Genomic DNA, 27,739 nt, shown 5'->3' with positions numbered 1-27,739 from the left:
AATAACACAACAAAGTGAGATATAATCCATCTATCCATGGAAAACAGAACCCAAGTTCAAACATGAGGAAATTTTATGACAATTCAGTTTATTCTGAAAGAATAAACAAAGCGTGCAAAGGCTACGCTTACAAATGATGTGGTATGCACCTAGAATGTTGTTACTATAGGGTTCTACTTAGGACCCAGCAAAACAGTGTGCCTAAGCAACTGCTCAAGAAACTTACATTTTTGAGGCATGGATAATTGTTTTCATCCCTATGGTGTATCACACCTTTTTCTACTTCTCCACCTTCAGTTTTCTTCTCTTCAGTATCTTTTTCATCTGTCAGGTCTTTCTGCCTTGAAACAGTTCTTCCTAGATTTGGTTTCGGTCTCTGCACTCTGCCTCTCTTTAGAGGCGTTGGTTTCAGCACACTCTGTCTGCTGTCTTCTTGTAAACCAACTCTTTCATTAGACCTGCAAAAATACATAAGATCCATAAGTACATACCACATCTGAAAGTGGGAGCAGTCTTGAAGGTGTTTTTTTTTTGTTGTTTTTGTATTTGATTTTTTTTTAAACAGTTATTAACATAGACTTATCTAAAATGGAGCTATGTGTTACTAACTTCATGAAACAATAAATTAAGAAGTGTATCTGATAGACACTGGAAAAAGTATCTGACAAGTCCAAACTTATGTTTGCCCTGTTCTTTTTCTTTTCCCACTGGAGACAGGATAGCACACTAGATAGACCTTTTTCTGACCCATAATGGCTCTTCTTGTATTTCTATCTGGTCTAGAAGCAGATGGACCTAATTTAATGAAGCGTTAAAAATCAGAAACATTCAGAAAATACATAAATAACTTCACAATCTTACTAACATAAAAATATCAGATGCCCATTATTACAATTATCAAATGTTTCTTCTATGCCTTTTTACCCTGAGCACCAAGTTACATAGCATGTTAATGAAAGAAGTAACTGCTGAAGTATTTTTCTGCCAGATTATCAAATCCAGTTTACCTCCCTCCATCCTCTTCTCCCCCTTTAAAAACAAAAGTTTGCGGTTTTTTTTGTTGCTGCTGTTGCTTTGTTTTTTTCTTCTTTTTTGGCGGGGAGAGGATGAGGGTGGCTTTTTTGTTGTATTACATATCTCCTGTAAAACACATTCCTCCTTTTACACTACAGCTGCCATTTCTCCACTGAAGAGAAATACAGCACTTCTTAATTAACACGTGCATTAAATTGCCCACATGCTGGAATTTTTTCCTCTAATACCAGACACCTAACATTTAACTACACTTTAAGAACAAACACTTATTCCTATTGTTTAAGTACTTAACCACTGAAACTGATGCATTTCAATATTAAAGCTAGTGCAGAAGGCTTGTTTTAGTTTTCAAGGGACTAGCTTTTCAGGTTTTTTTTGTGTTTATCATGAATGACATCTCATTTAAAAGCACTGCTTTAAAACCAAAAATGTTTAACCTATTTATTTCATGCATTAAGAAAGATTCCTATTCTTCCTTTAATTTCTATCTCATTGCAGAAGTTTCTTCAGAAACTCCTATAATTACCAGACTATGCAATACCACCAGAAGTGAAAGGGACGTCAAATTCCTGGACAGCAGCACATATCTTCTCATTTTTTACATACTTACTGAGACACTGTTTCCAGGACTTTATCATCTTTTCCTGCAGCTTCTTCACTGGTAGCATCAGACCTATTACTTTGGTCAGTATTCTGAATAGAAATAGAACATAAAGACATTAACTGTCTTACATTTATAAAGTACAGCATTACCTAACAGACCAGGTAACTGTCCATAACAGGATACAAAATGGATTCTTACGATAGACACAGACAATTACAGGGTACATTACACATAGTCAGAAAGGTGCAGTAAAAACTAGATCAAACAACTAAAGCTGTATTCGCTGCAGGACATGAAAGACCATTGGCATCTACGGTTTGTGTGACAAGCTCCCAGCTTAGCTGAGGCCAGGCCTTTAAGCAGTATCACACTGTCACTGAAAGTTAAGTGGCTGATTCCTGGTCGTATTGAGGGAAAAAAAAAAGAAAAAAAAAGATAACATTGCTGTTGCATCTAGCAGCTTTTTAGCTAACATATGATCTCCAGTTACCTTAGTCTATTTAAATACCTTTTCGGTTTCCCCCTTAGGCTGTGGATGGGACATTTTATCACTTTGTGCATCTTTTTCAGGCTCTTCTTTCCTTCCAGACGCTCTGGTAACATTAGGCTTAAATCTCTGTCGACGTCCTCTAACTATTGCCTTTGCAATTACAGTTCTTTCAGGTTCTCTGCACAAAGGATCCACAAGAGTCACATTTACTCCATAATATTCAAACCTACGTAACATTCAATGACTTGCACAGCTTTCTTTACTGAATTAGGTTGTCTTCAGAATGATTTGCATAAATTTATGCAAGTTTCTTCACATAAGAACCAAACTTACAGAGTGTGTAAACTCAATTTATCTACCTATTAAAAAGATATGAAGTTATCACACAGGGGAGGAACCTACCTAGACTGCGTATCATAGCTTCTCCCGCAAGTGTCAGAAGCGGAGCCATTAGCTGGCAACTGAGGGTGGAAGGCAGGCAAAGCCATAGTTATCACTTCCCCGCTTTGCCCCTCCCAAATTCCAAGAATAGTTGGTACTTCATAAAGTAATGGTTTCCTCAACTTCCTAGAAAAGCAGCACATACCTTCTACTATAGTACCACTTGATCATCCAAGAAAATGCCAAAGTCAAATTTAAGATTTATATTAAAACTTTACAATTAATGTTGTCTTCTTATAGTGACACTACATATACTAAATATAACAATTACAGTCAGTTAATTCCAGGAGACTGGAAAAGGGATCTCAATACTTACTCAGATTTAGTACCCAAATCCATGTTCTCTACTTCTACAGCTTCATTTCCGTTTCTTCTACTGTCTTCCTCAGAGCACTGGAATTGAGGCAAGGCATAGAATAGAAATAGAATAGACACTCTTGGACAAGTGTGCAGATACCTCAGAACCAGTTCTCAGAATACTGCTTATTAGACTGTAGCTGGTCCACAGTATCAGCATTGATCAAAACAGATACAACATCAAGAGCAAAGCATATTAAGCAACATTCCTCCTTCTGACCTTTTCTTCTGCATTCACAAGGTTTGGAGAGGAAGTCTCAGCCTCCATTTTCTCTTGGGTTGCTGCTTCTCTCCTTCCTGATGATCTCACTAAATTGGGTTTAAGTCTTTGCAAGCGTCCTCTGTCTGATGGCTTTTCAGTTTTCCTTAAGATATAAAAAGAGACAGTATATATTATTACCAAAGAGCAACTTAAATTCTTACATGGCCCGAGATGTGCTTCAAGAGCACCACAGACTGCATGGGCAATGCAGCAGGACAATAAACTGAAAAAAATTATACTACATTTTTCTGATACTAGAAGATACTCTACTACTTAATGCAAAGAATGTCAAATAAACCTTAACAACATTGCTGCCTTTCAGTGGAATCTATTTAAAAATATTTGAAGGAAGCATTCCTTGCTGTTAAATAGATAGGAATACCTCTTCTCCAAGGGATTCACATTGATGTCAGCGTGAACAGGTTTGCTAATTTCAATAGAAACAATAGAAATCTGCTCCAAAGTAGAGCAGATTTGCTTTACATACAAAATTTTGCATGTGCCTCTCCCATCCCTTCATCCCCCTTCAAAGCTATCTCACTCACAGAACTGTGAACTGCTGTTTTCAAACACCTTGTCCTACTACCAACATCCATACATTATTGAAGAATGGGGTACGTACATTGGTCTCTGTGTCCTTAACCATTGCCATAGCGTGTCCTGGGATTCACATGCTGTTTGACAGAGCCCTACAGCTTATCAATAATCTTCAGTGGGAACTACTACCTTTTCTTATATTCTTCCTAAGACAGGACAAATAAAGTTTTGACAGTCTTTACCATAAGACTGAGCTGCCCTTCAATAAGGGAAAGACAGAAGCATGAAAAATGAGTTAGCATTAACTAGTAGCCCATCCCTGAATCACCTTTAAAAAATTATATCATGGAATAAGAAGTCGCTGATCACACAAAAAATGGAAACTTTAGGCACAGACTTGTTTAAACACCACTGCTCAGTTACAGCAATAAGTGTAAGAAATAGTCTTCTAGAGAGGTGTGTCTCAACTTAAGAGTCTTGCACTGAGTTCCAGAGCGCAACAGTTTCCAATTCGGAAGGTATGAATACAGCATACACATGATGTGTACAGCTAATAAGCTCTGATAGACAACAGTGAATTTCAAAGAATACAGTGAGGCCCTTTTATTAACAAAAAAAAACAAAAACAAAAAAACAACTTTCACAACCAGCTTTCACCCACAAAATGGCAGACTTCTTCAGAGAAATCTCTCATTCTTGCTGACTGTAGAGGGGCTAGCTTTTTCCTAAGCTTAGTTAACCCTTTCTCCTCATTCCCACGTAACATTTTAAATTTCAGACAAAGCATTGCTCCTCAGTGATCAAAATTTCTATCAAATAACTTAATTGAATATGGCAGAAAAGTTATCACGACCTACCGTCCAGTCCAACCTATTATGGTCAATCAGAATTATATCCAAATTAAGTAAATGCAGGTTTAGCTCAAGTACCACTGCAAGGTAAAGTAATTCTACTTACATGATTTCAGACTGAGAATCACTTTCTGATGGACTCTGCTCTTCATCTGGTCTATGTAAGTCATGTATGTCTTTCTTCTGAGTAAGGAAAAAAAATGTTGTAGAAAAGAAATTATAAACATAGAAGAACTCTTTGCTATAACGTAAAGAAAAGCAGAAACAAGAACAAGATTCACAGAATGGCTGAAGTTGGAAGGGACCTCCAAAGGTAATCTGGTCCAACCCCCCTGCTCAAGCAGCACCACCTATTGCCCAATACCATGTCCAAACAGCTTTTGAATATTGCCAAGGATAGAGATTTCACAGTCTCTCTGGGTAACCTGTGCCAGTGCCCAGTCACCTTCACAGTGAAATAGTATTTCCTGATGTTCAGAAGGAACCTTCTGTGTTTCATTTTGCACCCACTGCCTCTGGTCCTGTCGCTGGGCACCACTGGTAAGAGCCTGGCTCTGTACTCTTTGCAGTCCACCTTCAGGTTTTTTTCTAGATATTGAAGAGATCCCCCTGAGCTTTCTCTTTCTCCAGGCTAAATTGTCCCCTCTCTTTCAGCCTTTCATCATAGGCTTCAGTCCCTTCACCATCTTCAAGGCCCTTTGATGGGCTATGTCCAGAATGTCCATGTCTCTCATACTGTGGAGCTTAGAACTGGTCACAGAACTCCAGGTGTGGCCTCACCAGCGCTGTATAGGGGGGAAAGATCACCTCCCTCAACACCTGTCCTAATACCACCCAGGATACCGTTAGCCTTTTTTGCAGCCAGGGCACACTGCTGGCTCATGTTCATCTTTGTGTTTACCAGGACCTTTTTGGCCAAGCTGCTTTCCATCTGGGTGGCCCCCAACATACACTGATGCTTTGGGTTGTTCCTCCTCAAGTGCAGGACTTTGCACTTCCCCTTGTTGAAGTTCATGAGGTTCCCATTAGCCTGTTTCTTTGTCTTTTAATTGGATGAAGTTGCTAACTGACTCCTTAGGCAGTATCAGCTATCATTACTTTACCGGTCTAGTATTTAAATCATTTTCCTAGAGACCACTGACCATCCCTCAGAAAGTGAAAAGCAAATTGACAACATAGAAATCTAATCACAATTACAGCAAAGATTTTATGGAAGCTATTTAGAGGATTAAGGTAAAAGCCTACTGCAAAAAACAATCATTTCTCTACTTTATTTACCTCCTCCAGAATATTAATGGAATCATGTTTCACATCACTGGGCGGCTGAGTATTTCTAGTTTTAGGTCAGTGATTTATGTTCATATATTTTTGAAGTAAATTAACCACAGCAGGCAAAGATAATTAGAACTGACATAAAAGGTCTTTAGAAATTAAGTTTGAGAGATTATTATGCCTTTTTCTCATGTCAAACAGCCATAATTGATCAGCCAGAGAGCTTAGCTACTCAGGCTACTGACACTACTATAACAGGCTGGTGTATAAAGCACATTGCCCTGTTCAGTTCATTTGTTTTTATAAACATTAGTCCAACTAATATCAGGAGATTGTATTGCTGTAACATTTCCAAACACAGGCATTCAGTTTTTGCGAAGATCTTAAGTAGCTGATTTTCCATTACGATGACGACATTATTTTAGGTAACAGAATCTAAAATAAAGGCCAAAGCACAAATAATTTCCCTGTGACATTAGGGAAACACTAACACTTAGAATTTCCTAATCTCTCACCACAAACTTTAGCCATAAGATCATTCTTCATCTTAGAAAGCACAAGAGAAAGTAACTCATTCCCCCTCAGCACAAGTCTTTAAACAGTATGATATTAAGTTCCAAAAATTACAATGATGCAAGGATAGAAGGATGATCAGAGGAATGGAACTTTCTCTATATGAGGAGAAATGTAAGATTAGGACTCTTCAGCTTGAAAACAATATTGTTGGAGAGGGGAACAAGTGGCATTATAAAGAAGAAGAGAAGATGAACAGGAACATTACAATGGAAGTACAGTGCACATTAAATGACCAGGCATCAGGCTTAAAACAATCCAAAGAATACACTTTGGATGCTCATCGTGCTCAAATTAATTTCCAACATTGCGTTAGTAAGCATATGCCAGCAAAATCTTGCTCCAGGGTTTTACTGTTGACATTGTACTGCTTCACTTCTGAATAATTAAAGTGTTCAGCTGTTTAGTCTAGGAGATGAGCCAGGCATGCACAGTATATTCTCTGAATAAATCCAGTATAACAGACAACCCATTAAAGCCAGCCAAATTTTGGTGATGTTCTCAAGCTTGTTGCCTTTTTTTTCCACCTAGTGGTAAAAACATCACAAAACCAAGCAAAAAATGGCTTTGATTTAAAAAAAACACACAGAATCACAGAATCACAGAATCACAGAATCACAGAATCACAGAATCACAGAATCACAGAATCACAGAATCACAGAATCACAGAATCACAGAATCACAGAATCACAGAATCACAGAATCACAGAATCACAGAATCACAGAATCACAGAATCACAGAATCACAGAATCACAGAATCACAGAATCACAGAATGTTAGGGATTGGAAGGGACCTCGAAAGATCATCTAGTCCAATCCCTCTGCCGGAGCAGGATTACCTAGATCATGTCACACAGGAACACATCCAGGCGGGTTTTGAATGTCTCCAGAGCTCCTTCTCCTATCGGGGCAGCCTGTTCCAGTGTTCAGTTACCCTCACCGTAAAGAAGTTTTTCCTCATATTTATGTGGAACCTCCTGTGTTCCAGCTTGCACCCATTGCCCCTTGTCCTGTCAAGGGATGTCACTGAGAAGAGCCTGGCTCCATCCTCATGACACTTGCCCTTTACATATTTATAAACATTAATGAGGTCACCCCTCAGTCTCCTCTTCTCCAAGCTAAAGAGACCCAGCTCCCTCAGCCTCTCCTCATAAGGGAGATGTTCCACTCCCTTAATCATCTTCGTGGCTCTGCGCTGGACTCTCTCTAGCAGTTCCCTGTCCTTCTTGAACTGAGGGGCCCAGAACTGGACACAATACTCCAGATGCGGCCTCACCAGGGCAGAGTAGAGGCGGAGGAGAACCTCTCTTGACCTGCTAACCACACCCCTTCTAATACACCCCAGGATGCCATTGGCCTTCTTGGCCACAAGGGCACACTGCTGGCTCATGGACATCCTGTTGTCCACTAGGACCCCCAGGTCCCTTTCCCCTACGCTGGTCTCCAACAGCTCTGCCCCCAACTTGTACTGGTACATGGGGTTGTTCTTGCCCAGATGCAGGACTCTACACTTGCCCTTGTTATATTTCATTCAATTTCTCCCTGCCCAACTCTCCAGCCTGTCCAGGTCTCTCTGAATGGCTGCGCAGCCTTCCCGTGTGTCAGCTACTCCTCCCAGTTTTGTGTCATCAGCGAACTTGCTGACAGTGCACTCTATTCCCTCATCCAAGTCATTAATGAATATATTGAATAGAACTGGTCCCAGTACCGACCCTTGCGGGACTCCGCTAGACACAGGCCTCCAACTGGACTCTGTCCCATTGACCACCACTCTCTGGCTTCTTTCCTTCAGCCAGTTCACAATCCACCTCACCACCCGATCATCCAGATCACACTTCCTAAGTTTAGCTGTGAGGATGCTGTGGGAGACCATGTCAAACGCTTTACTGAAATCGAGATAGACCACATCCACAGCTTTACCATCATCTATCCACCGGGTTACGTCCTCATAAAAGGCTATCAAGTTGGTTAAGCATGACTTCCCCTTGGTGAAGCCATGCTGAGTGCCCCTAATGATCCCCCTGTCCTTGATGTGCCTAGAGACAGCACCAAGGACAAGTTGTTCCATCACCTTTCCGGGGATGGAGGTGGGGCTGACCGGTCTATAGTTACCCGGGTCCTCCTTCTTGCCCTTTTTGAAGACTGGAGTGACATTCGCTTTCCTCCAGTCCTCAGGCACCTCTCCCGTTGCCCACGACTTAGCAAAGATGATGGAGAGTGGCCTAGCAATGACTTCCGCCAGCTCCCTCAGCACCCGCGGGTGCATCCCATCAGGGCCCATGGATTTATGGACATCCAGATTGCTTAATTGGTCCCTGACCCAGCCCTCATCTACCAAGACAGATTCCTCCTCTATCCTGACTTCTTCTGGGGCCTCAGGAGTCCGGGGCTCCTCAGGACAGCCTCCAGCAGTATAGACAGAGGCAAAGAAGGCATTCAGTAACTCCGCCTTCTTTTTATCCTCTGTCTCCAGGACCCCCACCTCATTCATCAGTGGGCCTACATTGCCTCTAGTGTTGGTTTTACCTGCAATGTATTTGAAGAAGCCCTTTCTGTTGTCCTTGACCTCTCTTGCAAGGTTTAATTCCAAGGAGGCCTTAGCTTTCCTAGTTGCCTCCCTACATCCTCTGACAACAGACTTATATTCCTCCCAAGTGGCCAGCCCCTCCTTCCATGATCTCTACACCCTCTTCTTCCACTTGAGTTTGCCCAGCAGTTCCCTGTTTAACCATGCAGGTCTCCTGGTACCCTTCCTTGACTTCCTACCTGCTGGGATGCTCTGATCTTGAGCTCGGAAGAAGCAGTCCTTGAATGCTAACCAACTATCTTGGGCCCCCTTACCTTCTAGTACCCTGTCCCATGGGATTTCCCCTAGCAATTGCTTGAAAAGGCCAACGTTGGCCCTCCTGAAGTCCAGGGTTGTGATTCTGCTAGCTATTCTGTTCCTGCCACATGAGATCCTGAACCCTACCATCTCATGGTCACTACAACCAAGGCTGCCCTCAACCTTCACCTCTTCAACCAGACCCTCCTTGTTAGTGAGGATAAGATCCAGCAGCGCTCCTCTCCTAGTTGGCTCATCCACCATTTGCATCAGAAAGTTATCATCAACGCACTGGAGGAACCTCCTGGACTGAGGATGGCTGGCTGAGTAGGCCTCCCAGCAAATATCAGGGTAGTTGAAATCCCCCACAACAACCAGGCCCTGTAATTGCGAGACTGCTCTCAGCTGCCTGTAGAAGGCCTCATCACCCTCCTCATCCTGATCCGGTGGCCTGTAATAGACACCCACAACAGTATCACCCCTGCCAGCCTGCCCCTTAATTCGCACCCACAAACTCTCAACTCGCTCCTGATCCGCCCCTGGACAGAACTCAATACATTCTAGCTGCTCACTCACATAAAGAGCAACTCCACCACCTCTCCTTAGTGGCCTGTCTTTCCTGAACAGGACATAGCCATCCATGACCACATTCCAGTCATGCAAGGCATCCCACCAAGTCTCTGTAATTGCCACTAGATCATAACCCCCGACCAAACATGGATTTCTAACTCCTCTTGTTTATTCCCCATGCTGCGTGCATTGGTGTACTGGTAAAGAGGAAAATCTTTAGAAGTGAGAACTATATAAAAAATAAAATTACCTTTGTTTCTCTAGTTTCTTCAGATTGGCTTTCTTTGCTTCTAATCTTTGAAAATGGTAGCTCTGAAATCTGACTTTCCTGTGATGTATCATCTCTAATATCTAGAGTTCTCAGTTTAGCTGATTCTGTTTCTAGTATATCATGACTGCTATCTTCAAAGCTGAAATCAATAAAAGCACACAAAAACATTACATTAGTGTATTTTAATAAAAAAAGCTATTATTGTTTACAGATAGATCAAGTTGCACAGAAAAATTATGCAATGTTGACATTAAATAACTACATGTATTTCAGAGAATCTGACAAGTTTTAGTGATATTTGCAGGATATGAGCTTTAAAATAACTTTTGTACTTTTGCAATGCTATTACAAGATGTTAAAATCTAGTCTAGAATATTCTAAACTAGATAGTTTTTTAAAACAGACTTTACTAATATAAACACTGTATGCAGAAGCTTTTTTTTCCCTGATTTTCTTTGTTCAGTTCAAAGACAAATACTGTTCCGTCATATGCTTCCAATGAGGTATTAAATCACATAAAAGTTTCTGAGATTCTGCATGAAATAATAAACAATTACAATACAGCTAAATACAACAATTAACACACAAAATTCTGAAGTAGCACTAAGGGCTTCATAATGACTTTTTATATTTACCACTTTCTTATACAATAAATTTAATAAAACAAATATTCACTTTCTTTCTAGTAAAAGAATGCCCAAAACTGAAACCAAAAGCTTGCATCCCACCCAGGTTCTGCACAAATGAAGTCAAAGCAACTTTCCCTTGCCGCAAGAACCATCTTATTAAAAACAAATATAAATTCCAAGTGTATAGCAACACTATGTAGCAACATTATCAAGCAGTGCTTTGAGAGAAATATTAGAAGCCAGAATAAGCCAATAGTCTTCATGAACACCCTAAAAAAAGTCAAAGCAGTTTTGGATGGTATTTCAGCATTAATGTAAATTAATTTTGCAAGGGCAAAATTCTCTGCCATCAAGGCAGAGAATATATTGAGTGTGTAAATTATAAACAGCTTACTAAAACCCAGGACAGTCCTCAGAAACCTGATCCTTCTGTGCCAGTTAACATGATGGTAGGCATGAATAAATAAAACCAACATTAACACTTTAAACTATTTTTTATTTTGCCTAAGCTTTCCAGTGTAAACTGTACCTGCATAAATTCACTTCACTTTCTGTCTCCATTATATCATCCACTGGTAAACAGGACTCTGATCTCTCTTCCTCTGTAACAGCTGTCTCATCTTGTTTTCCTTCAATACCACTATCCAGTTCTTCTCTACAGGTAGTATGACCATCATTGTTTGCATCACATACCACTTCTGCAAATTAATAAGAATTAAATCAATTTGGACATTCTGGCAACATCTTAGAATTCCAGTTCTCACATCCCAGCTACAGTGAAGCAAGAATTAATTTAAGACAAAAAATCCCAGCACCAAATGCATGAGTATTAAGATTTAAGAGAAATGTTCTCAGCTAAAATAAAATATGTTTACATTTAGTATGAAAGCTGATTTTGAAAGGCATTGTTCCACAACCTCCCAAGGCAGATCAGCAATATAAAATCAAAACCGAAGTTCTCATTCTTAAGTTTGCAATGTCTCTATATAAAATTTATATTTGAACATTTGAAAGTGAGCATTTTTGCCTCTTACTTTTCTTAGAGGATTTCCCTTCTTCAGCAATTTTTGAAGGGGCAGCCATTTCTTCTGGAAGATTCTCCACTTCCTGTTCCAGGTCATCTTTTCTCTTCTTCTTCCTCTTCTTTTTTGCTAATGCTGGCTCTAATGCAACCTGTTCTTCCTGTTCAGAAATGTCCAAAGATTCCTCATTTTCTTTCTCAGCCATCACAGCATCTGCTTCTGTTTCTGCATCAGAAATTCTGGCTTCCTGACGATCATCTTCATCATTAGCATCTTCTGCGCTGGCAGCTTTTGCTATTGAGACAATATGGTTCCTGGTTAATAGACTGGTGGAGTATTAGGAGCCATAAACTGCAAAGATAATTCCACTAGCAACATCTTCTGAATTCATACATCACTGCCAATATACTGCCAGGCATATGAGCATGACCATGAGAAGTCAGTCACTGACTTAACAGAAAAGCTTTAGCACAGATTAACTTCAACACTAAATGCAAAACACATTCTGTACATGGGATAACACTTCACCAGGGCAAAGTCAACATAGGATGAAAAGCAAATTTAGTAAATGTTCTTGTTCCTGTACTTTTTAGCAGGTTACACAGTCACTTTCAGATCAAAGAAAAATAGGCATTGCTGTTCCTGAAGAGAGTTATCATACCTCTGCAGAAAGAGGTGATGGTGGTTGCCATGAAAAGTAATTTTGATCAACAAAAGTATTGTAGTTGATCATTCTTATTTACATAAGAAAGCTGAATTATTATTTAGCTAATAATTCACAAGTTCTTTTCTGGGTTTAATGAGTTTCTGAAATTCTCCTCCCTCCTCTTTTCAGGACATTTTGTCTTGATCTTGTATTTATGCAGAACATCAACCACCAAGAACCTTTCCCTGTCCTTTTTATTATTCTTATACAAACTTGTTCCCCTGTAATTAAGAAATGCAAAACGCAAAAGAAGTAGAAAAAGCATTCCCACATTGCTTTACACATAAAGCACCTTTAACCTACCATGAAAGTCTATGAACAGCATTTCAGTATGTAGCTGTAAGTCCTAATAAGTGGGACATTTTAGTTAATCAAGTCTGAAATCAAGGCTATAGAAAAGCAGCAACTATCTCAATTTTAAGAATTAAACAGTGATGTTGCTTCCTAGCTAGCATCCCCTTTAAAAAGGTTGTTCACTTGTTTGTTCCACAATACCACTTATAAGAAAATGAGTTCTTGTGGAACAAACAAGTGAACAACTCCACAGAATTAGCAGGCAATTTATGAAATGGTGTCAGTGTACTGTTTTTAATTTAAGCACATCCACAAGAGGTCCTTTCACAGGTGCTGAGGTAATAAGACACCATATGGTGATCAATATAATTAAACATAATCTTTATCCTTTATTTTGAACAGACCAGAAAACTAGAAAAAAACTTTTACAAGACTTCCTGAAAAGAATCACACCCTTCAGACTTAGGGAGTCAAACTATAATTAAAGGAGAAAGAGAATTCTTAAAAGAAAAGGGTTTAAAATGTAAGAAAAATTTAAATTAAAAGTCAGAAAAGAGCTTGACAAAAATATGGTTTGGGCCCAAGGATTTTAAGACTGAATTCGTTTGCAACTCATGGAGATACTTATCAACTGTTAAAAGAGAATATCCCATTTAGAATATCAGTGCTTCAGACTATGAAAGATCATTAATCTCAGTATGGTCTCACATTTCTGCCCAGAGAAAATACACCTCAGGAAACCAGCTACTACCAATTATCACCATGCCGCACATCAGTAAACTACATCTGAAAAATTTATGCTATGAAGCCAAGATTCTCTTGCCCTGTCTGGAACAGGGAAGGAAAAGATTCCCTACATGATTTTTCCTCGGCTAGCAACACATTACTGACCACTGCTCTGTAATGCTAACTCAAGCATTCTTTTGAAGTACCTTTCGGCTTCTTCCGAGGCTTTGATGGCTTCTTTTCCTTTGGCTTCTGGCTTTTAACAGTCTTTTGCTTCCTCTTTTGCTCATCTGACAAGACCTTTTCAAGCAGCTGGGCAAAGAATTCAAAATCAAAGGGCCGCTTTTCTTCTATCAAATTAAAGCAAAGAAATAGAAAAAAAAAAAAAAATCGAAGTTGATAATTTTTCCAAGTTTCTGCTTTGTAAAATAATCAGTGGTACATTTTACACTAAAAAACAAAGGTTATATAAATTTAAACAGAGAATTCTTTTGGAAAATACTTTCTGTATCACTTGAGCAGAGACTAGAGATGACATATATATGGATTATGGTAGCTTGGTTTTAAAAAACAAATAGTAAAAAGGTTACAGTACTTAGTAGTTCAGAAAATTTAAGAAGTGACAAATACACAAATTGTACCATAGTATCAATCTATTAACATGCTGCTCTAGGACTTACGTAGCTCATTCAAATAATGAACAAATCCTTTAAGGATTCTCAAAGCAGTTTACAGTAACTGTGTTAGAAATTCCCATGAATCAGAATAATCTTCAAATGAATATATATAGGAAAGAATAGGAAATACTAATCTCATCAGACATAGAGCAAAAGCAGAAATTAAACCTAAAGATCTTTACTGTGAACAATGCCTGCTATAAAAACCTAAGATTCCCCAGCTTCTGAACTCACCTATAAGCAAAAACTTTTTCTTATAATTAATTCAAGCAAAGCAAAGCAGAAAAGTTACCATGAAAAAAGATGACTACCATTTAATGACTCATTGTAGGGTGGGATACGTTTACTTACTGAAAGCTTTGTCTATCCTCCATCCATTAGCTTTTTCCTCACGTTTGAACTTGTTCTAAAAGCAAAGGTATATTTGTCTTTTTCAGTAAGCAAGAAATGCAACAATATATTGTACAAGATAGCAGATAAAGATAAGCCTTCCTCAATGCAACAGAATTTTCTACCAGCTAAAGCTGTTAAAACTTACAAGCACAGTCAGAGAACACAAGTTTGTACTTAATTTTTAAATACAAAATCTGTCACCAATAGATACCACCAGTCATAATTTTTTTATTATTTTCAACATTTTTGTCCTTATTTCCAATCTAAGCAGGGTTTGAAAAATCAAAGATTTTCCCAGCTGGATACCACAAAAGAGACAGCATACACGACTCTCACCAAATATCCACTTACGCTTATCAGCATTCTTCAGTTAAAATAAAAGCGAGACAAACTGTGTCTAGGTATGGTAGATTTACTAGATATGTTGATCAAAATTCAACCCAGCATATGAATGTTTCAGATACTTAGTACCTCTTGGAAACAGGTATTTAAAAAAGCATTGCTACAGAGCCAACTAGCATCAAAATTATCAATATTAATAGAGGAAGCACAGGAACAGCGAATGAGAAACAGAAAAGTGAACACAGACATTTAATTGCTTTATTGACTGCTTTAATTTTTACCTTAATTTCTGCTCTGGCTCTATGAGGAAATAGCCGTCCAATCAGGGAGAAGTCTGTTCCTACCATACTGATAGCTAAAAAGAACATGTCTGTTTCTGGATGGGACAAGAAATAAAAATAAAAAAATAAAAAGATACACACACTTAAGTATTTAGTTAACCATCCTTCTTGCTATCTAAAATAAAAACACCTTTCAAACTTAATGCAACGAGATAGGTAACTTTAAGGTTTTCTACTGTGGCTGCAAGTTCAGCTAAGCTGGAGTATGTGTGTTATTTCGCCTAAGTACCTCTAATAACACTTGCTGAATGAACCACTAACAAAAAGAACTGTCTAATCTATTACAAAACCACAGAATGTGAAATACGTTTCATAAAGCTAGTAAATCAAAGCTAACCAACTCCAAATTGTCAATGTTCATTTTTATTATGAAGACAACCACAAACAGAAATCAGAAAAAAGCATGTGTAAAAATACTATCTCCGTTATTATTTAACAGGAAAGAGTGCACTCCAAAAGCAGCACAGTGAATTCTGAAGCTAATTTTTCCATCTACGGTTGTAAGAAAACATTTCCAATTGTAAAAAGTCTTGCCCAGTGCTGTCAGCCTGGAGACAATAATCAATTCAGAGCAGGCATAATGAAAAACCAACGCACCCTCTCGTAAGAACACAGCTGTCCATGTGCATTGAAATCAGCCCACATAGAGATGTCTTATATAATTTATTCCTGGCCATGCTGGAAGAACCAAGTAAAGAAGCTGTTAAGAACTGCTAACTGTTCCATATAGAGCTCAAATACCTGGACACCAGAATCCAAAATTATGCTTTTGATAAGGCAGACTAGCATTTCCACAGCACCTAAATGTCCATGACATAAAAAATTCATGGGTAGCCTGCAAATCATACGGCACTGGATTTTTTAAACATGCCAATTTTCACATCAGAGCTTTGCTTGTAAGTTTGTAGGGTTGAGACTACATCACATGTAACTAGATCCACTTGCTCCACTGGAAATAAAAATTGAGTACAAAACACAGATGGAAAACTAAGACTTGTCTGCAGACCCAAAACTTGAAAACAAAAATACTCACCTTTATTTGACCATGGCTTTGTGTAAAAGCTTTTCCTGAAGCTAGAATATGTAGTTGTAGAGCCACGCTCAAAGATGGGATCATTTTCTTCTACAACACATGGACCTTTTGTTCTTAAAACTTCTACAGTTAAACTGGAAAAGCAAACACACAAAGAGACTTATCTGAAAATATCTCTAACAAGACATATAGTCGATGTTTATAAGCCAGCTGTTCAGACTTTTCCTGCCACAAGTCAGAGTTTGTACTATGTAATCAGGTTTAATAATTACATTAATATCTATTTTAGCAGGAGAATGCAGCAAGAAATCATTATCCTACCCAGCCTGTGCAACAAAGTTTGCTTTTCTCTTTTTCTAAGATACCATACAGACATAATTAAATATCTTAAAAAAAAAATTGTCTTTTTAATATTAAAGAAAATTATTTTGCAAAACCACAAGAGCCTCACCATATCCTTTTAGAATACTTTCAACTTTTTACTTGGCCTAAATCTCACACTAATAATACATTTAGGGAACTCGGGAATTTGATAATGTAATGCTTTAAAAAAGCCATATTCTAAGCAAAGTTACTGGGAAACACTGACAGCTGAATAAAGCAGCAATATGCAAGATGCAAAGCTGGAACAAATCATACTGACAAGTGAATAACAGCAAGCAGACAAATACAACTGTGAGAAATAAAGAAGTTAACTAAATAGAAGACATTTGGAAGTTTGATAAATATTCAGTATTCATTTACTGTAATAAAATACATCACCTTCCTCTGTCTCTTTCTCCAAAGAGATTTCTCATAGAAAAAGTTTGCCACTACCAAGATGCAGACAACTGCTGCTCGTATTTTGCCACATATTTGCACCATTTCCTAAGTTAGGATAGCTTCACTCTTAACACATAAATACACTCACGTTTGTCCCCGTCTAAAGCAACTCTTCTCTATTCACAAACTAAGCAGCAGTGTAGTACATATTGTCCATGAGTCAGGCATAGAATTTGTTACCTTTCTTCATCCAGAATAATTGAACCATCTTCTGCTACTTTTACACGAGGAACTAGAAGTGGACCGTCCTGACTCTCCTCCCCATTCTCTGCTTCTTCCTCCTCATCTTCCTCTTCATGATCAGGACTACTTTTCTCTTCCTGTCTACAATTTTAAGAGACCAAGCAAAAATATTACTTTTGTTAAGTGTTTTGAATTGCTGCTCTGTATGCCAGACATTCAATAATTTAATGAACCACCCAGCAATGCAACCCACCAGTATGTTAGTCAATGCACAAACTCCGGAATCTGCTTTCCATTCTATTATAAAATGGACAAATCCAAAAACATAATATTGAAAGCAAAATGCTCTTTAACCACCCTCCCCTCCAAAATTACAATTCATTATAAATACAGGCTGTGATATGGAAACAGTGAAAAACAAAAAAAAAAAAAAGACTGACACTGTTTGTTAGTATTACCACAAAAACATGGTTTTTGCCAGCATCAGAAAACTTTTTGACTGTAAGTACTTCCATCACCAAGACTTACTCTTTTATTTGACCCAGTGCAGAATCTTTTTCTGTTCTCTTTTCTTCTGCCAATGAAGACCTAGAATTTTATAAAAAGCTCGAGATGAATGTTTGTACAGATACATTTCTGCTTCATTCCACAAAACCTGCTTTTAGTGGATATCGGACAAAGAAACACAAAGGTTTTTTTCAATTCTTTGTACCACATCTAGACTTGAGTCTAACTGAACAACTACCACTGCTTAATGAATTTTGCTTTTTTTTGTATGAGCAAGTACAAAAAAAAAGATATTTCAAGAGTAATCCATTGTGAGGGTACAGGGCATATGACAGCATCTGGTTCATTACCTGCTTAAGGACTACTCAGTGTAAAAGAAAAAATAACAAGGAAAGTGATAAATAAATAAAACACACATGAACGCAAACATTAGCAGGTGAGAACAGACAACAGCAGAAAACTCATCTGCTGCTGAGAGGAAGAACAGGACTTGGATAGCTGTATTTATGTTTATATGACTGGTTTTGGTAGTTGCAGGAAAAAGGCCCTGCTCTGGCTGTGGTAGTCTGTGCAGCCAGCTGCGTTAGCATTGCCTCTGTATGTGCACCTCTGGGATGCTCACTCAGCCTTGCTACTGGCAAACCCTGCAAAGGGAGCAGTAGCTGCTACATCTGTCCAGCTGCAATGGAGAGACCTCGTGGGTCTTGCAGTGCGTTTTGCACGTCAGCACCCAGGAAGGAGAAATGTTTAGCTTCTTGCAGTCTACTAGATTTGGCAGGCAGTCATAACTAAAAATTTAACAGAAGCTAGTTAAAAAAAAAAAGAAAAATATTTGCTATTATTCTGCATTAGTACAGAGATAAATCAACCCTTGGGACAGGTTCATGTTTTTATATTTCAACAAGTACACTAATCTCCATTCCCATTTCTGCCTGAAGATTGAGTAGATGTGAAAACATCTAGAAGCTTTTGTTACCATTGCATTACCATTGCAACAATACTGCATTGGTACTTATACTCCAGATTTAAGAATTCTCCTTTTCACAATTATTAAGATTGCTAGGAAAATGACTTAACCTAAGGAGAGAAAAAAAGAGTCATACTTACTTCATAGGATTGTTTTCTGGCAGATAGTATATCAAGTCTCTCATGGTCATTTTAGAACGATCTGGTGGAGAACGTCCTTCAATTATTGGAGGCCTGTGTTTCAACTGTTTCCATACCAAAAGAGAAAGAACTTAAATTCACCCTCGAAGTACTTCATATTTCACAAATTAATATTTTTCTTTGTTTATGAAGTACCCCATTTGGGGATTTTTGTTGTTTCCCTCCCCTGCCCCCAATAACGGAAATAAGTTTACCTTAAAAGTGTCCCTTTGTCAGAGAGGATGCCACAGACCCTTAAGTGACTTACCCTCTCAGAGAAATTCAATACTTGGCACAAATAAAAGTGAAAAATTATTCAAAAAACACAGAACTCAGTCAACAATCAAGTTGAAAAGATATGAGAAACCCCAAATCCCAAGCTTCTTACAGCACACTTCCCCATTGCATTACCAAATGTGAAACTTTTAAAATTGGAATGTTGACTATTATATAATAGCAGGTCTCACGTCAAAAAGGGTGGTTTGTGGGTCTAATCAAATGAAAAGATACACAACTTCTCTTGAAGGCTGTATTATGAGGAACACAGTGCTACTACTGCTTATAAACAGGCTAAACCCATACAGAGTTATGAGATATCACAGACTATTAGCAGTAAGTGGCCGACGATCATTAGAAAACACTATTGCAAACAGATAATGTATGTCAGGTGAATCACGTGTCTTTGCCTTTCATAGATCAGCACTGCTCAACACAGGCCTACCATCCGCTCTTTCTTCAGCTCTTCCTTAAGCATTTCTCTTAACTTCCGAGCTTTGAGGATCCTTTCACGGTCAGAACACATTCGTTTCTCTTTTACAGGAGTAGGTTTTGTAGGAAGCATTTCCTCCTGTGCTCCTGATCTTTCCTGTGTTGGTCTCTCCTTGAGTGGGGAGAGTACATTCTTCTGCAAGGTATCATCATTTTTTTGAGCAGCTACACCTATAGTTTGCTCTTTGATCACCGATTTTTTTAGTGGGGAAAACTGTGGCACTTGTGGCACAGGTGTTCTCTTTTCAGGCAGCATGGGAGACTTTAAAGAGCTTTCAACACTACTCTTTTCTGATGCAGCAGAATCCTGAAGTGAAGCACTGCCATCAGGAGCCTGTGATGCTTGCCTCTGCTGTTTTGTTGTAGAACGTTGAGCAGATGAAGGTCCAGCTCTGGGTTTGACAAGATTGGGCATGGTGGAGATCCATTTTCTTCTCTGCGTAGGCATCTCTGCAGGTTTGCTAGCTTCTCCAGCATCAATTGAGCTATCAGCCTTGTCATTGCTGGAAAATTTAAAAAAGTATTCTGAAATACTTTACAGTGACAGATTTATAGCTCTTACTTTCAAGATATGTTTATGTGCCCATCAGTATAAACATAGTGCTACAGAAAAATAGTTACATACAAGAAGCCACACTAGAACCAACCTGTAGCTGGTACTTCCTCATAAACCAATCAGCTATAAGAACTGGTATATTATTTTCTAATATCAATTAATAGTAATTAATTTTACTGTTACAAGCTAGGTGACCAATAACGCTAACCTCACACACTCCTCCCCACGCCCCGCCCCTTTATTGGAAGGCTCTCTACTTTCAGCTGAGAATTCCAAACATCATAATACAATAAAGCTTTATAAAAAATAGCCCACATAGCATAGGTGACATATTAAAAACATTTTAATAAAGCTATATGCAACAAGTAGCTTGATGATTTTTATTACAATCAATCTGAACACTCCTCTTACACGTTTGCAAGTAGAAGATATGTGAACTGTGAACTCCAAAAAAAACCTCAGCAGCAAAACTGGCTGCTGTTATTCTAGTGCTCACACTTAACATATCACAAGTAGCCTTTTAGATGCAACAACTTTTAGCTTCCCTGGAAAGCTTTCTATTTAAGTATTTTTTCCATCCCTTACAGAGAAATAATTTTCAAAGTGCAAGCAAAATTGCCAACCATTATGATCTTCCTCACTGCAGACTCCTCCAGTGTTTGGCTCCTTGGCTGTTGCTCACAGTAAGACTGCAGGAGAATTACAACTGAGTCATAAAGAGTTTTTTTAATTTTACATTGGAACAATGCCTTGTTTCTGTACATAAAGACAACCACACCCGTGATTCACTTAGCCATCTTCAAAAACAGTCAGAAGCAAATGCCTTTGAAGGAATATAAGAAAAGCATAAATATACAATGAAACTTTTCCAAATCCTCTCCAGCTACTGTGACTCAGGCAAATGCTACAGATGATGGCTTTGTATTTAACAGCCTCAGCAGACTTCTCTGAATCAACTTGTCCCACAGTGAGTTCGCATACATTTTTAGTACACAGAACATCCCTCAGCAAGGAGTTCAGCAGCCTTACTACATGGTGCCTCCCTGTGTTTTGAATGAGATCCTTGCAAGTTCCATTCAACGTCTTCTGGTTTTTGTACAGAAAGAGACAGTGGAAAATTATTCTTTGTTCATCTTCTCCATACCACTTGTGTTTTGTTGAGTTTTTAAATCAGAGGGCCACACCAGATTTCTGAACTGGTAAATACAATTTGTCAGAAACTGTATTTTAAAAAATAAAAATCTTATGCTTAGAGGATTTTCACTTCCCTGATAATCAACAAAACCCATTCAGCATTTAGAAAATGAAACAATGGAAAGTAACTGACACTACAGATACAGGTTTGAGAAGCTACGAAGGAATGCCTAAGGTTGGAAGAATAAATACGCAAGATATTTTCACATTTGCTTTTACTTTTCTTGCAGACCACACAACAAACACATTGTGCTGTATGTCACCAGTTACTGCACTCAGGAAATCAAATTGTGTGACTTCCCTCAAATCCACTCTTCCTGAATCTTCAGAGACACCCAGGCATCTTTAAAATGCATCGTCTAGAGAGACAGTTCTCCAAGAAGCAAATACTGCCTACACGGCAATAAATCCCTAGGCCTGCTCTCTCCTATTTGGTTGCTATATGCCTTCAAAAGCAATCAAAAACTTTAAAAAACAGCTATTCACTGGAATTTAGGGTGACCAAACAAGGGCAAGAAGGGAGGAGCTCTCACCTGTGCCTTTTCTACTTACTCCAAGGTCTAAAAGTTCACCCGAGAGTCTCCCAGAAGTTTTATGTTGGATACTACCTTCTCCCTCCAGCTGAGCTGTGGAACCCACTGCAGCACTCCAGTGGTCCATGTGCCTCTTCTTACAGGTGCATCATTTTCTAAACCTGCACTTCTCCAAAGAAGCTCTTTCCTAGCCACATCCCACACCTTTCACTGCACTAGCAAACTGAAGAGGTTTGTACACTACATTCAATGTGAACAGCTTCCACTACAGTCTTAAGTTTCTTATAACTGCTCTACTTTTTCTTTAAAACAGCAGGATGTGGTTTTGTGGGTTTGTACACTTAGATATTTTCCACATTTATTGCGGAAAATATTTTATAAGCCTGTTACTTATATGGCAAAGGTCTATTTTTCAAGCCACATGAATAGATCCCTTAGAATATTCTCCCTTTCAGAATGACATTGGTGTCTAGTTTTGAACCTTACAATCAGATTACACTGAAGCACCCACTAAATTACAAACACAAAAATCTTTAATAAATCTGCTGAATCAGCAATGGTACCACATAATTGAAAAATAGCTACTACATCTTCATTTAAGAAAAAAAGTACTGGGTAACAAAAGATCCGGTAATCTGATCTCTGTAACACATAAATTTTATAAATAAAATTTGAAAGAAAAACATCATTACAGCAGAATGCAAAACAAGCTTAAGTATAAAAGATGTCAGATACAAGTTGAATAAAAGGCAGCATGAGTTTATGAAAGCCATGCCATGCCAGCTAGTCCGATACCTGAATTTGTAGTTGCAGGAAACAGAAGACTGTAAGAAGACCTTGTATTATGTCATAAAGGACAAGTTTCAACAGAAAGAACAGAGGCATTCATGCAAGATGCAAAACCATCTAGTTAAGAGAAGTGATAAGGCTGTTCTGAAGACCAATTATCAGACTGGGGAAATGTCCTGAAGAACTGGTCCGTACTCCTTTTGGTTGGGATAGAATTAATTTTCTTCACAGCAGCTCATAGGGTGCTATGTTTCAGGTTTGTGACCAAAACAGTGTTGATAGCACAGCTGCATTTCAGCTATTGCTAAGTCGTGCTTAGACAGAGTCGAGGTCTTTTCTGCTTCTCACACCACCCCAACAGCAAGCAGGCTGAGGGCGCACAAGAAGCTGGGAGGGGACACAGTCAGGACAGCTGGTCCCAACTGACCAAAGCAATGTTCCATACCATACGGCATCTGCTCAGCAATAAAAGCTGGGGGAAGAAGGAAGAAAGGAGTACATTCAGAATGATGGCATTTGTCTTCCCAAGTAACCACCACACGCGTGAAGCCCTGCTTTCCTCCAGATGGCTGAACGCCTGCTTGCCAATGGGAAGCAGTGAATGAATTCCCGATTTTGCTTTGCTTGCATGTACAGCGTTTGCTTTACCTATTAAACTGTCTTTAGCTCAATCCATGAGTTTTCTCATTTTTGCCCTTCCGATTCTCTGCCCATACAACCTGGGTGATACCAGACAGTTTAGTAAAAGTAGGCCTCAGAAGGCCCCCTTTGTTTAATCTTTAAACAGCACCAATTTTCCTTTCAGTGAATTTTACTTCCAGCTAAATAACGGCACTTTCTGAAGCTAACTGCATGTTGTGTAGACAGTCTCTGCTTCTAGGACTGATAACACTCGAAGTTATAGTTATCACTGAGGTACCGGTGGGAATGGTATGCAGAAAGGCTCTTGCTTCTGCTTATTCATAGTGAATCCACGGTCTCAACTAAATTCCTCACTAATTACGAGTGAAGGGCCAAAAGATAAACAAGCTTGTGAACAACACCCTTCTTGTGTCTTAATGACTTGATTCACAGCTCTGGCCTACAACTCTGGTGCCAGAAGAGATAAATCCTATAAGGACCAGAACAGCATCTTTTCCTTGGAGCAACCTGCATGTGTCAGCATAAGGGCATCATCACACTTGTGCAGAAGCGGGGTCATACAGCGGACAGCATCACTATGGGGGGATTACGACCACTAGAGACCACCAGAGACCCCTTCCCCAATTTAGTACGCATGCTCAAAGACAGTTTTGCAATATATTAGCATATACATAAGGTTTTTTAGAATAGGCAGGCTTTTCTTGGGAATTGCAAGAATATTCATTTTTCTATAACGTATATAATGAATGTGCTTTTGTCCCTCAGTGTGCATGCTATGAGGATAGATCCCCAATGCACCCTGCACTGCAATAAACCAGTGTTGGCCTTCTAAACTATCATTTGGTTTGGAGAGTTTTCTTAGTTATTATTTTCCATTAACTTGGCGGGGAGCAAGCAAGCAGCTGTGTGGGCCTTAACTGCCAGCCAGAGTTAACCCACAACAGGGAGGTCCTGAAGGACTGGTCCTAAGGCCAACCTTACTATGCATTTCCATTGCAACAAAAAGCACTTAAAAAATTAAACAATCAAAAAGGAAAAAGTCAGAAAGATCTCCTTTCCTGGTGCATGAAGAAGTGAATACAAACCAGAAAGTGCTGGAAGAATGCAAAATCAAAGTCATTCAGTAGTGGAGTGCAATGAATTTTTGCTGTACACAGCAAACTGGAGCTCCTTGCTGCTGCAGTGCCAGAAAAACTGAGTATTGGACCACACTAGGCCCCTCCTCTGCAGTCCTGACTTATGTATTATTTCAAGCACCTGCAGTGCAACCGCAGTAAAGAAACGCAGGTTTTGCTTAGGTTGCAAATGCGTCAAACACCCAGAAGTCGTCGTCGGATTACCGCGTACACAACTGCCACCAGGCACCGACCGGAGGGCGGTGCAGCGTCTCTATTTCAGAAGGTCCTCGAGACGACACAACTCCAAACCAAAGCAGGGACAACCAGGAGGTGACAGGCCGTGACAACAAGCGCTACTGGAGAGCCTGCCACCAACTACATCCCCAGGTCCTTCTGAAGGGCGGCGGGGGGGTGTCCCCCCACTCCCTCAGGCCCACCCCGCTCCCGGGGATCCACGGCCAGGCGGGGGCAGCTGGTCGGGCAAGGCCCCACCGGGGAGTCTCGCGGGGGACTCGGAAGGCCGACCACCCTCCCCACACCCTGGGCTACCGCGAGGCTTCGGTGCGACTCACCTCTCGATCCGCCGCGCGGCCGGCGGAGGCTCGGCCGCCGCTCCCGCCGCGGCCTCTGCTCTGGCAGCCGCCGGGGAGCCCGAGCCCTGAGGCTCCGGGTCCGCTGCGCCACCGGTACCCCTGCCCCCGGGTCGTACGTTGGGCCGCACGTTGAGGCGGGCCCGGCGGAACATGGTGCGGGCGGCTGGCTCCGGGCGCTCGGCCTCAGCGGCGCCTGATAAGGCCGCGAGCTCAGCGGCCCTCACGGCATGTCACCCGTCTCCCCGCCCGGTGCGGCCAGTGACGTCATCAGCGCGGGCAGCAGGAAGGGGAGGGGCGACAGGGGGCACCGCCCGCGCCGCGGGGGGAGGTGGCATCGGAAACGAGCGACGGCCGAGCCCACGGGTTGTGCTTAACAGCGGCTCCAAGGCTGTTTTTTTCCTTAATGCAGACATCTCGTAAGCAGATTTGCAGGCGTTGGTTGCGACCGCTATGATCAACCTTATAACCAAACAGAGGAGGTTCCTGCGTTCCTGTGGGAGGGCTTGGGCGGTATTAAAGCATCCTCGGGTGGGGGAAGTGCGCTTTTGCTTTCAGTGTGCAAAGCTGGAAGAGCCAATTAGTGCCCAAAAAAAGCAGCAAAGTGTGTGTTTTGGGGTTTTTAAGCATTCTTTGGTGATTTTAACCGGCAACAATCTGTAGTGATTTCTTTTTCCATTTGCTTGTTGATCAAAGGCCGTGTACCCTTACACAAGGGTGTTTCGAAAACTATTATTTTCCTTCATTCGCATAAATATAGACTCCTCCGAAATCTTCCATGCCTGACCAGAGCTCAGTCAGCTTGTTGTATTGCTGCTGTGACTCATTCCGACACGGAGCATAACAGAATCATAGAATCGTTTTGGTTGGAAAACACCTTTAAGATCATCAAGTCCAACTGTTAACCCAGCACTGCCAAGTCCACCACTAAACTATGTCCCTAAGCACCACATCTACACGTCTTTTAAATCCCTCCAGGGATGGTGACTCCACCACTTCCCTGGGCAGCCTGTTCCAAGGCTTGACAACCCTTTCGGTGAAGAAATTTTTCCTGATATCCAATCTAAACCTCCCCTGGCACAACTTGAGGCAGTTTCCTCCTCTTCTATCATTTGTTACTTGGGAGAAGAGACCAACACCCGCTACAACCTCCATTCAGGTAGTCGTAGAGAGCGATTAAGGTCTCCCCTCTGTTATAGAAGCTCGTGATAAATCGGGAAAGCCAATTTATATTAATCATAAGAAAGTTTATTAACATGAATTTAGCAAGCGATAAATGAGCAAAAACAGCGCTGGGCGGCCGGGGAGTCACCGCTCCACCAACGGCGCGCACCGAATCACAAAGAAGACACCAATTTATTGGATAAAACATACATATTCATTAAGATGAGTAAGGGTTGTTACAATTAGTTTCTGGGAATGGGTGTAATTATGTTAATTATTTCCAGGAACCCTCATTATTCGTAAATTTCCTCCTGTTTGTGTTGATAGTTCCTCTTGTCGGTGTTTGCCGTTAGTCGGTTGTGTTGATAATTCCTTATCTAGTTACAGCTCAGCATATGTTATTTAAACCTACTATCTCTACCTAACAGGATGGTCATCTAGGACCACATTTTTCTTATTACACGAATCATCCCATTTATGCCCCCCCAGTCCTTTGTTCCTGCATACGTGGCCTCCAGAATCCTCTGCGTTGTTGTTAGGTGGTCGTTATCGGTCTCCTGGTTGTTATTGGTCTCCTGGTGGTCATTGGAATGAAGGTCGAAGTCTTCCTCAGGTGTCCTGGAGTGGACCTGGTAATTTAGTTAGTTTGCGCAAACCAACCCCCTCCCTTGAGTTGCTTAGTCATAGGGATTCCAACAAGCATATGACAGTTTCCTTGATTAAACAGTTTTTAGGACTGCTTAGTAAGCATATAGATAAGGCAGCAGTTGTTTCTGTATATGGCATTAGTCAGCAAGCAAGTGAGCAGATGTTTACTTATCAGGATGTTTGCGGAGCAGATGTTTACTTATCAGTATGTTTGTGGTTTCTCTTAGCTAGGTTACAGTGAAGCCCTCTACACTCACATACGATTTTATGAACAAAGTTAACCCGTTTATTACACCCTCAGCCTCCTTTTCTCCAGACTGAACAACCCCAGTTCCCTCAGCCGCTCCTCATGAGACTTGTTCTCTAGACCCTTCCCCAGCTTGGTCGCCCTCCTCTGGACTCGCTCCAACACCTCAACATCTTTCTTGAAGTGCGGGGCCCACAACTGGACACAGTACTCAAGGTGCGGCCTCACCAGTGCCGAGTAGAGAGGGACGATCACTTCCCTAGACCGGCTGGCTACACTATTCCTAATAGAGGCCAGGATGCCATTGGCCTTCTTGGCCACCTGGGCACACTGCTGGCTCATGTTCAGCCGGCCATTGACCAACACCCCCAGGTCCTTTTCCGCCAGGCAGCTTTGCAGCCACTCTGCCCCCAGCCTGTAGCGGTGCGTGGGGCTGTCACCTTGCCTCCTCTCGCCACTTCGCGGCAGCTCGGTTCCCCTACACCTCGCTCTCAGGAACATTGCCCTTCCCACGGCCACGCTGCGGGTCGCAGCGCCCGGCCCGACCGCCACCCCCGGCGCCAGCGGCCCCGCGCCCCGCG

At 40.6% G+C, this 27,739-nt stretch overlaps 1 protein-coding gene across 4 annotated transcripts in view; it reads right to left on the bottom strand.

The window, feature by feature from the left end:
• Positions 1 to 25,339, bottom strand: part of BDP1 (B double prime 1, subunit of RNA polymerase III transcription initiation factor IIIB) — a 58,651-nt gene extending 33,312 nt beyond the window's left edge. For all 4 annotated transcript variants that reach the window (XM_068423326.1, XM_068423328.1, XM_068423327.1 and 1 more), the window contains exons 1-18: positions 25,082 to 25,339; positions 19,631 to 20,180; positions 18,871 to 18,974; positions 17,785 to 17,844; positions 17,254 to 17,397; positions 16,252 to 16,385; positions 15,159 to 15,253; positions 14,494 to 14,548; positions 13,672 to 13,815; positions 11,752 to 12,033; positions 11,247 to 11,415; positions 10,068 to 10,227; positions 4,684 to 4,760; positions 3,148 to 3,292; positions 2,887 to 2,963; positions 2,148 to 2,307; positions 1,646 to 1,728; positions 227 to 458 (exon numbers count right to left, since the gene is read on the bottom strand). In XM_068423326.1, the coding sequence (XP_068279427.1) occupies positions 227 to 458; positions 1,646 to 1,728; positions 2,148 to 2,307; positions 2,887 to 2,963; positions 3,148 to 3,292; positions 4,684 to 4,760; positions 10,068 to 10,227; positions 11,247 to 11,415; positions 11,752 to 12,033; positions 13,672 to 13,815; positions 14,494 to 14,548; positions 15,159 to 15,253; positions 16,252 to 16,385; positions 17,254 to 17,397; positions 17,785 to 17,844; positions 18,871 to 18,974; positions 19,631 to 20,180; positions 25,082 to 25,254 (2,844 nt within the window). In that variant the 5' untranslated portion in view covers positions 25,255 to 25,339. The remainder of the gene's footprint in view (positions 1 to 226; positions 459 to 1,645; positions 1,729 to 2,147; positions 2,308 to 2,886; positions 2,964 to 3,147; positions 3,293 to 4,683; positions 4,761 to 10,067; positions 10,228 to 11,246; positions 11,416 to 11,751; positions 12,034 to 13,671; positions 13,816 to 14,493; positions 14,549 to 15,158; positions 15,254 to 16,251; positions 16,386 to 17,253; positions 17,398 to 17,784; positions 17,845 to 18,870; positions 18,975 to 19,630; positions 20,181 to 25,081) is intronic.
• Between the last annotated feature and the right edge of the window lie 2,400 nt (positions 25,340 to 27,739).

The sequence above is a fragment of the Nyctibius grandis genome, chromosome Z (genome assembly GCF_013368605.1).
Source record: "Nyctibius grandis isolate bNycGra1 chromosome Z, bNycGra1.pri, whole genome shotgun sequence".
NCBI classification, from domain to species: Eukaryota; Metazoa; Chordata; class Aves; order Nyctibiiformes; family Nyctibiidae; genus Nyctibius; species Nyctibius grandis.
The sequence above is the reverse complement of the archived record's forward strand: the minus strand, read 5'-3'. Positions and strand labels throughout refer to the sequence as shown.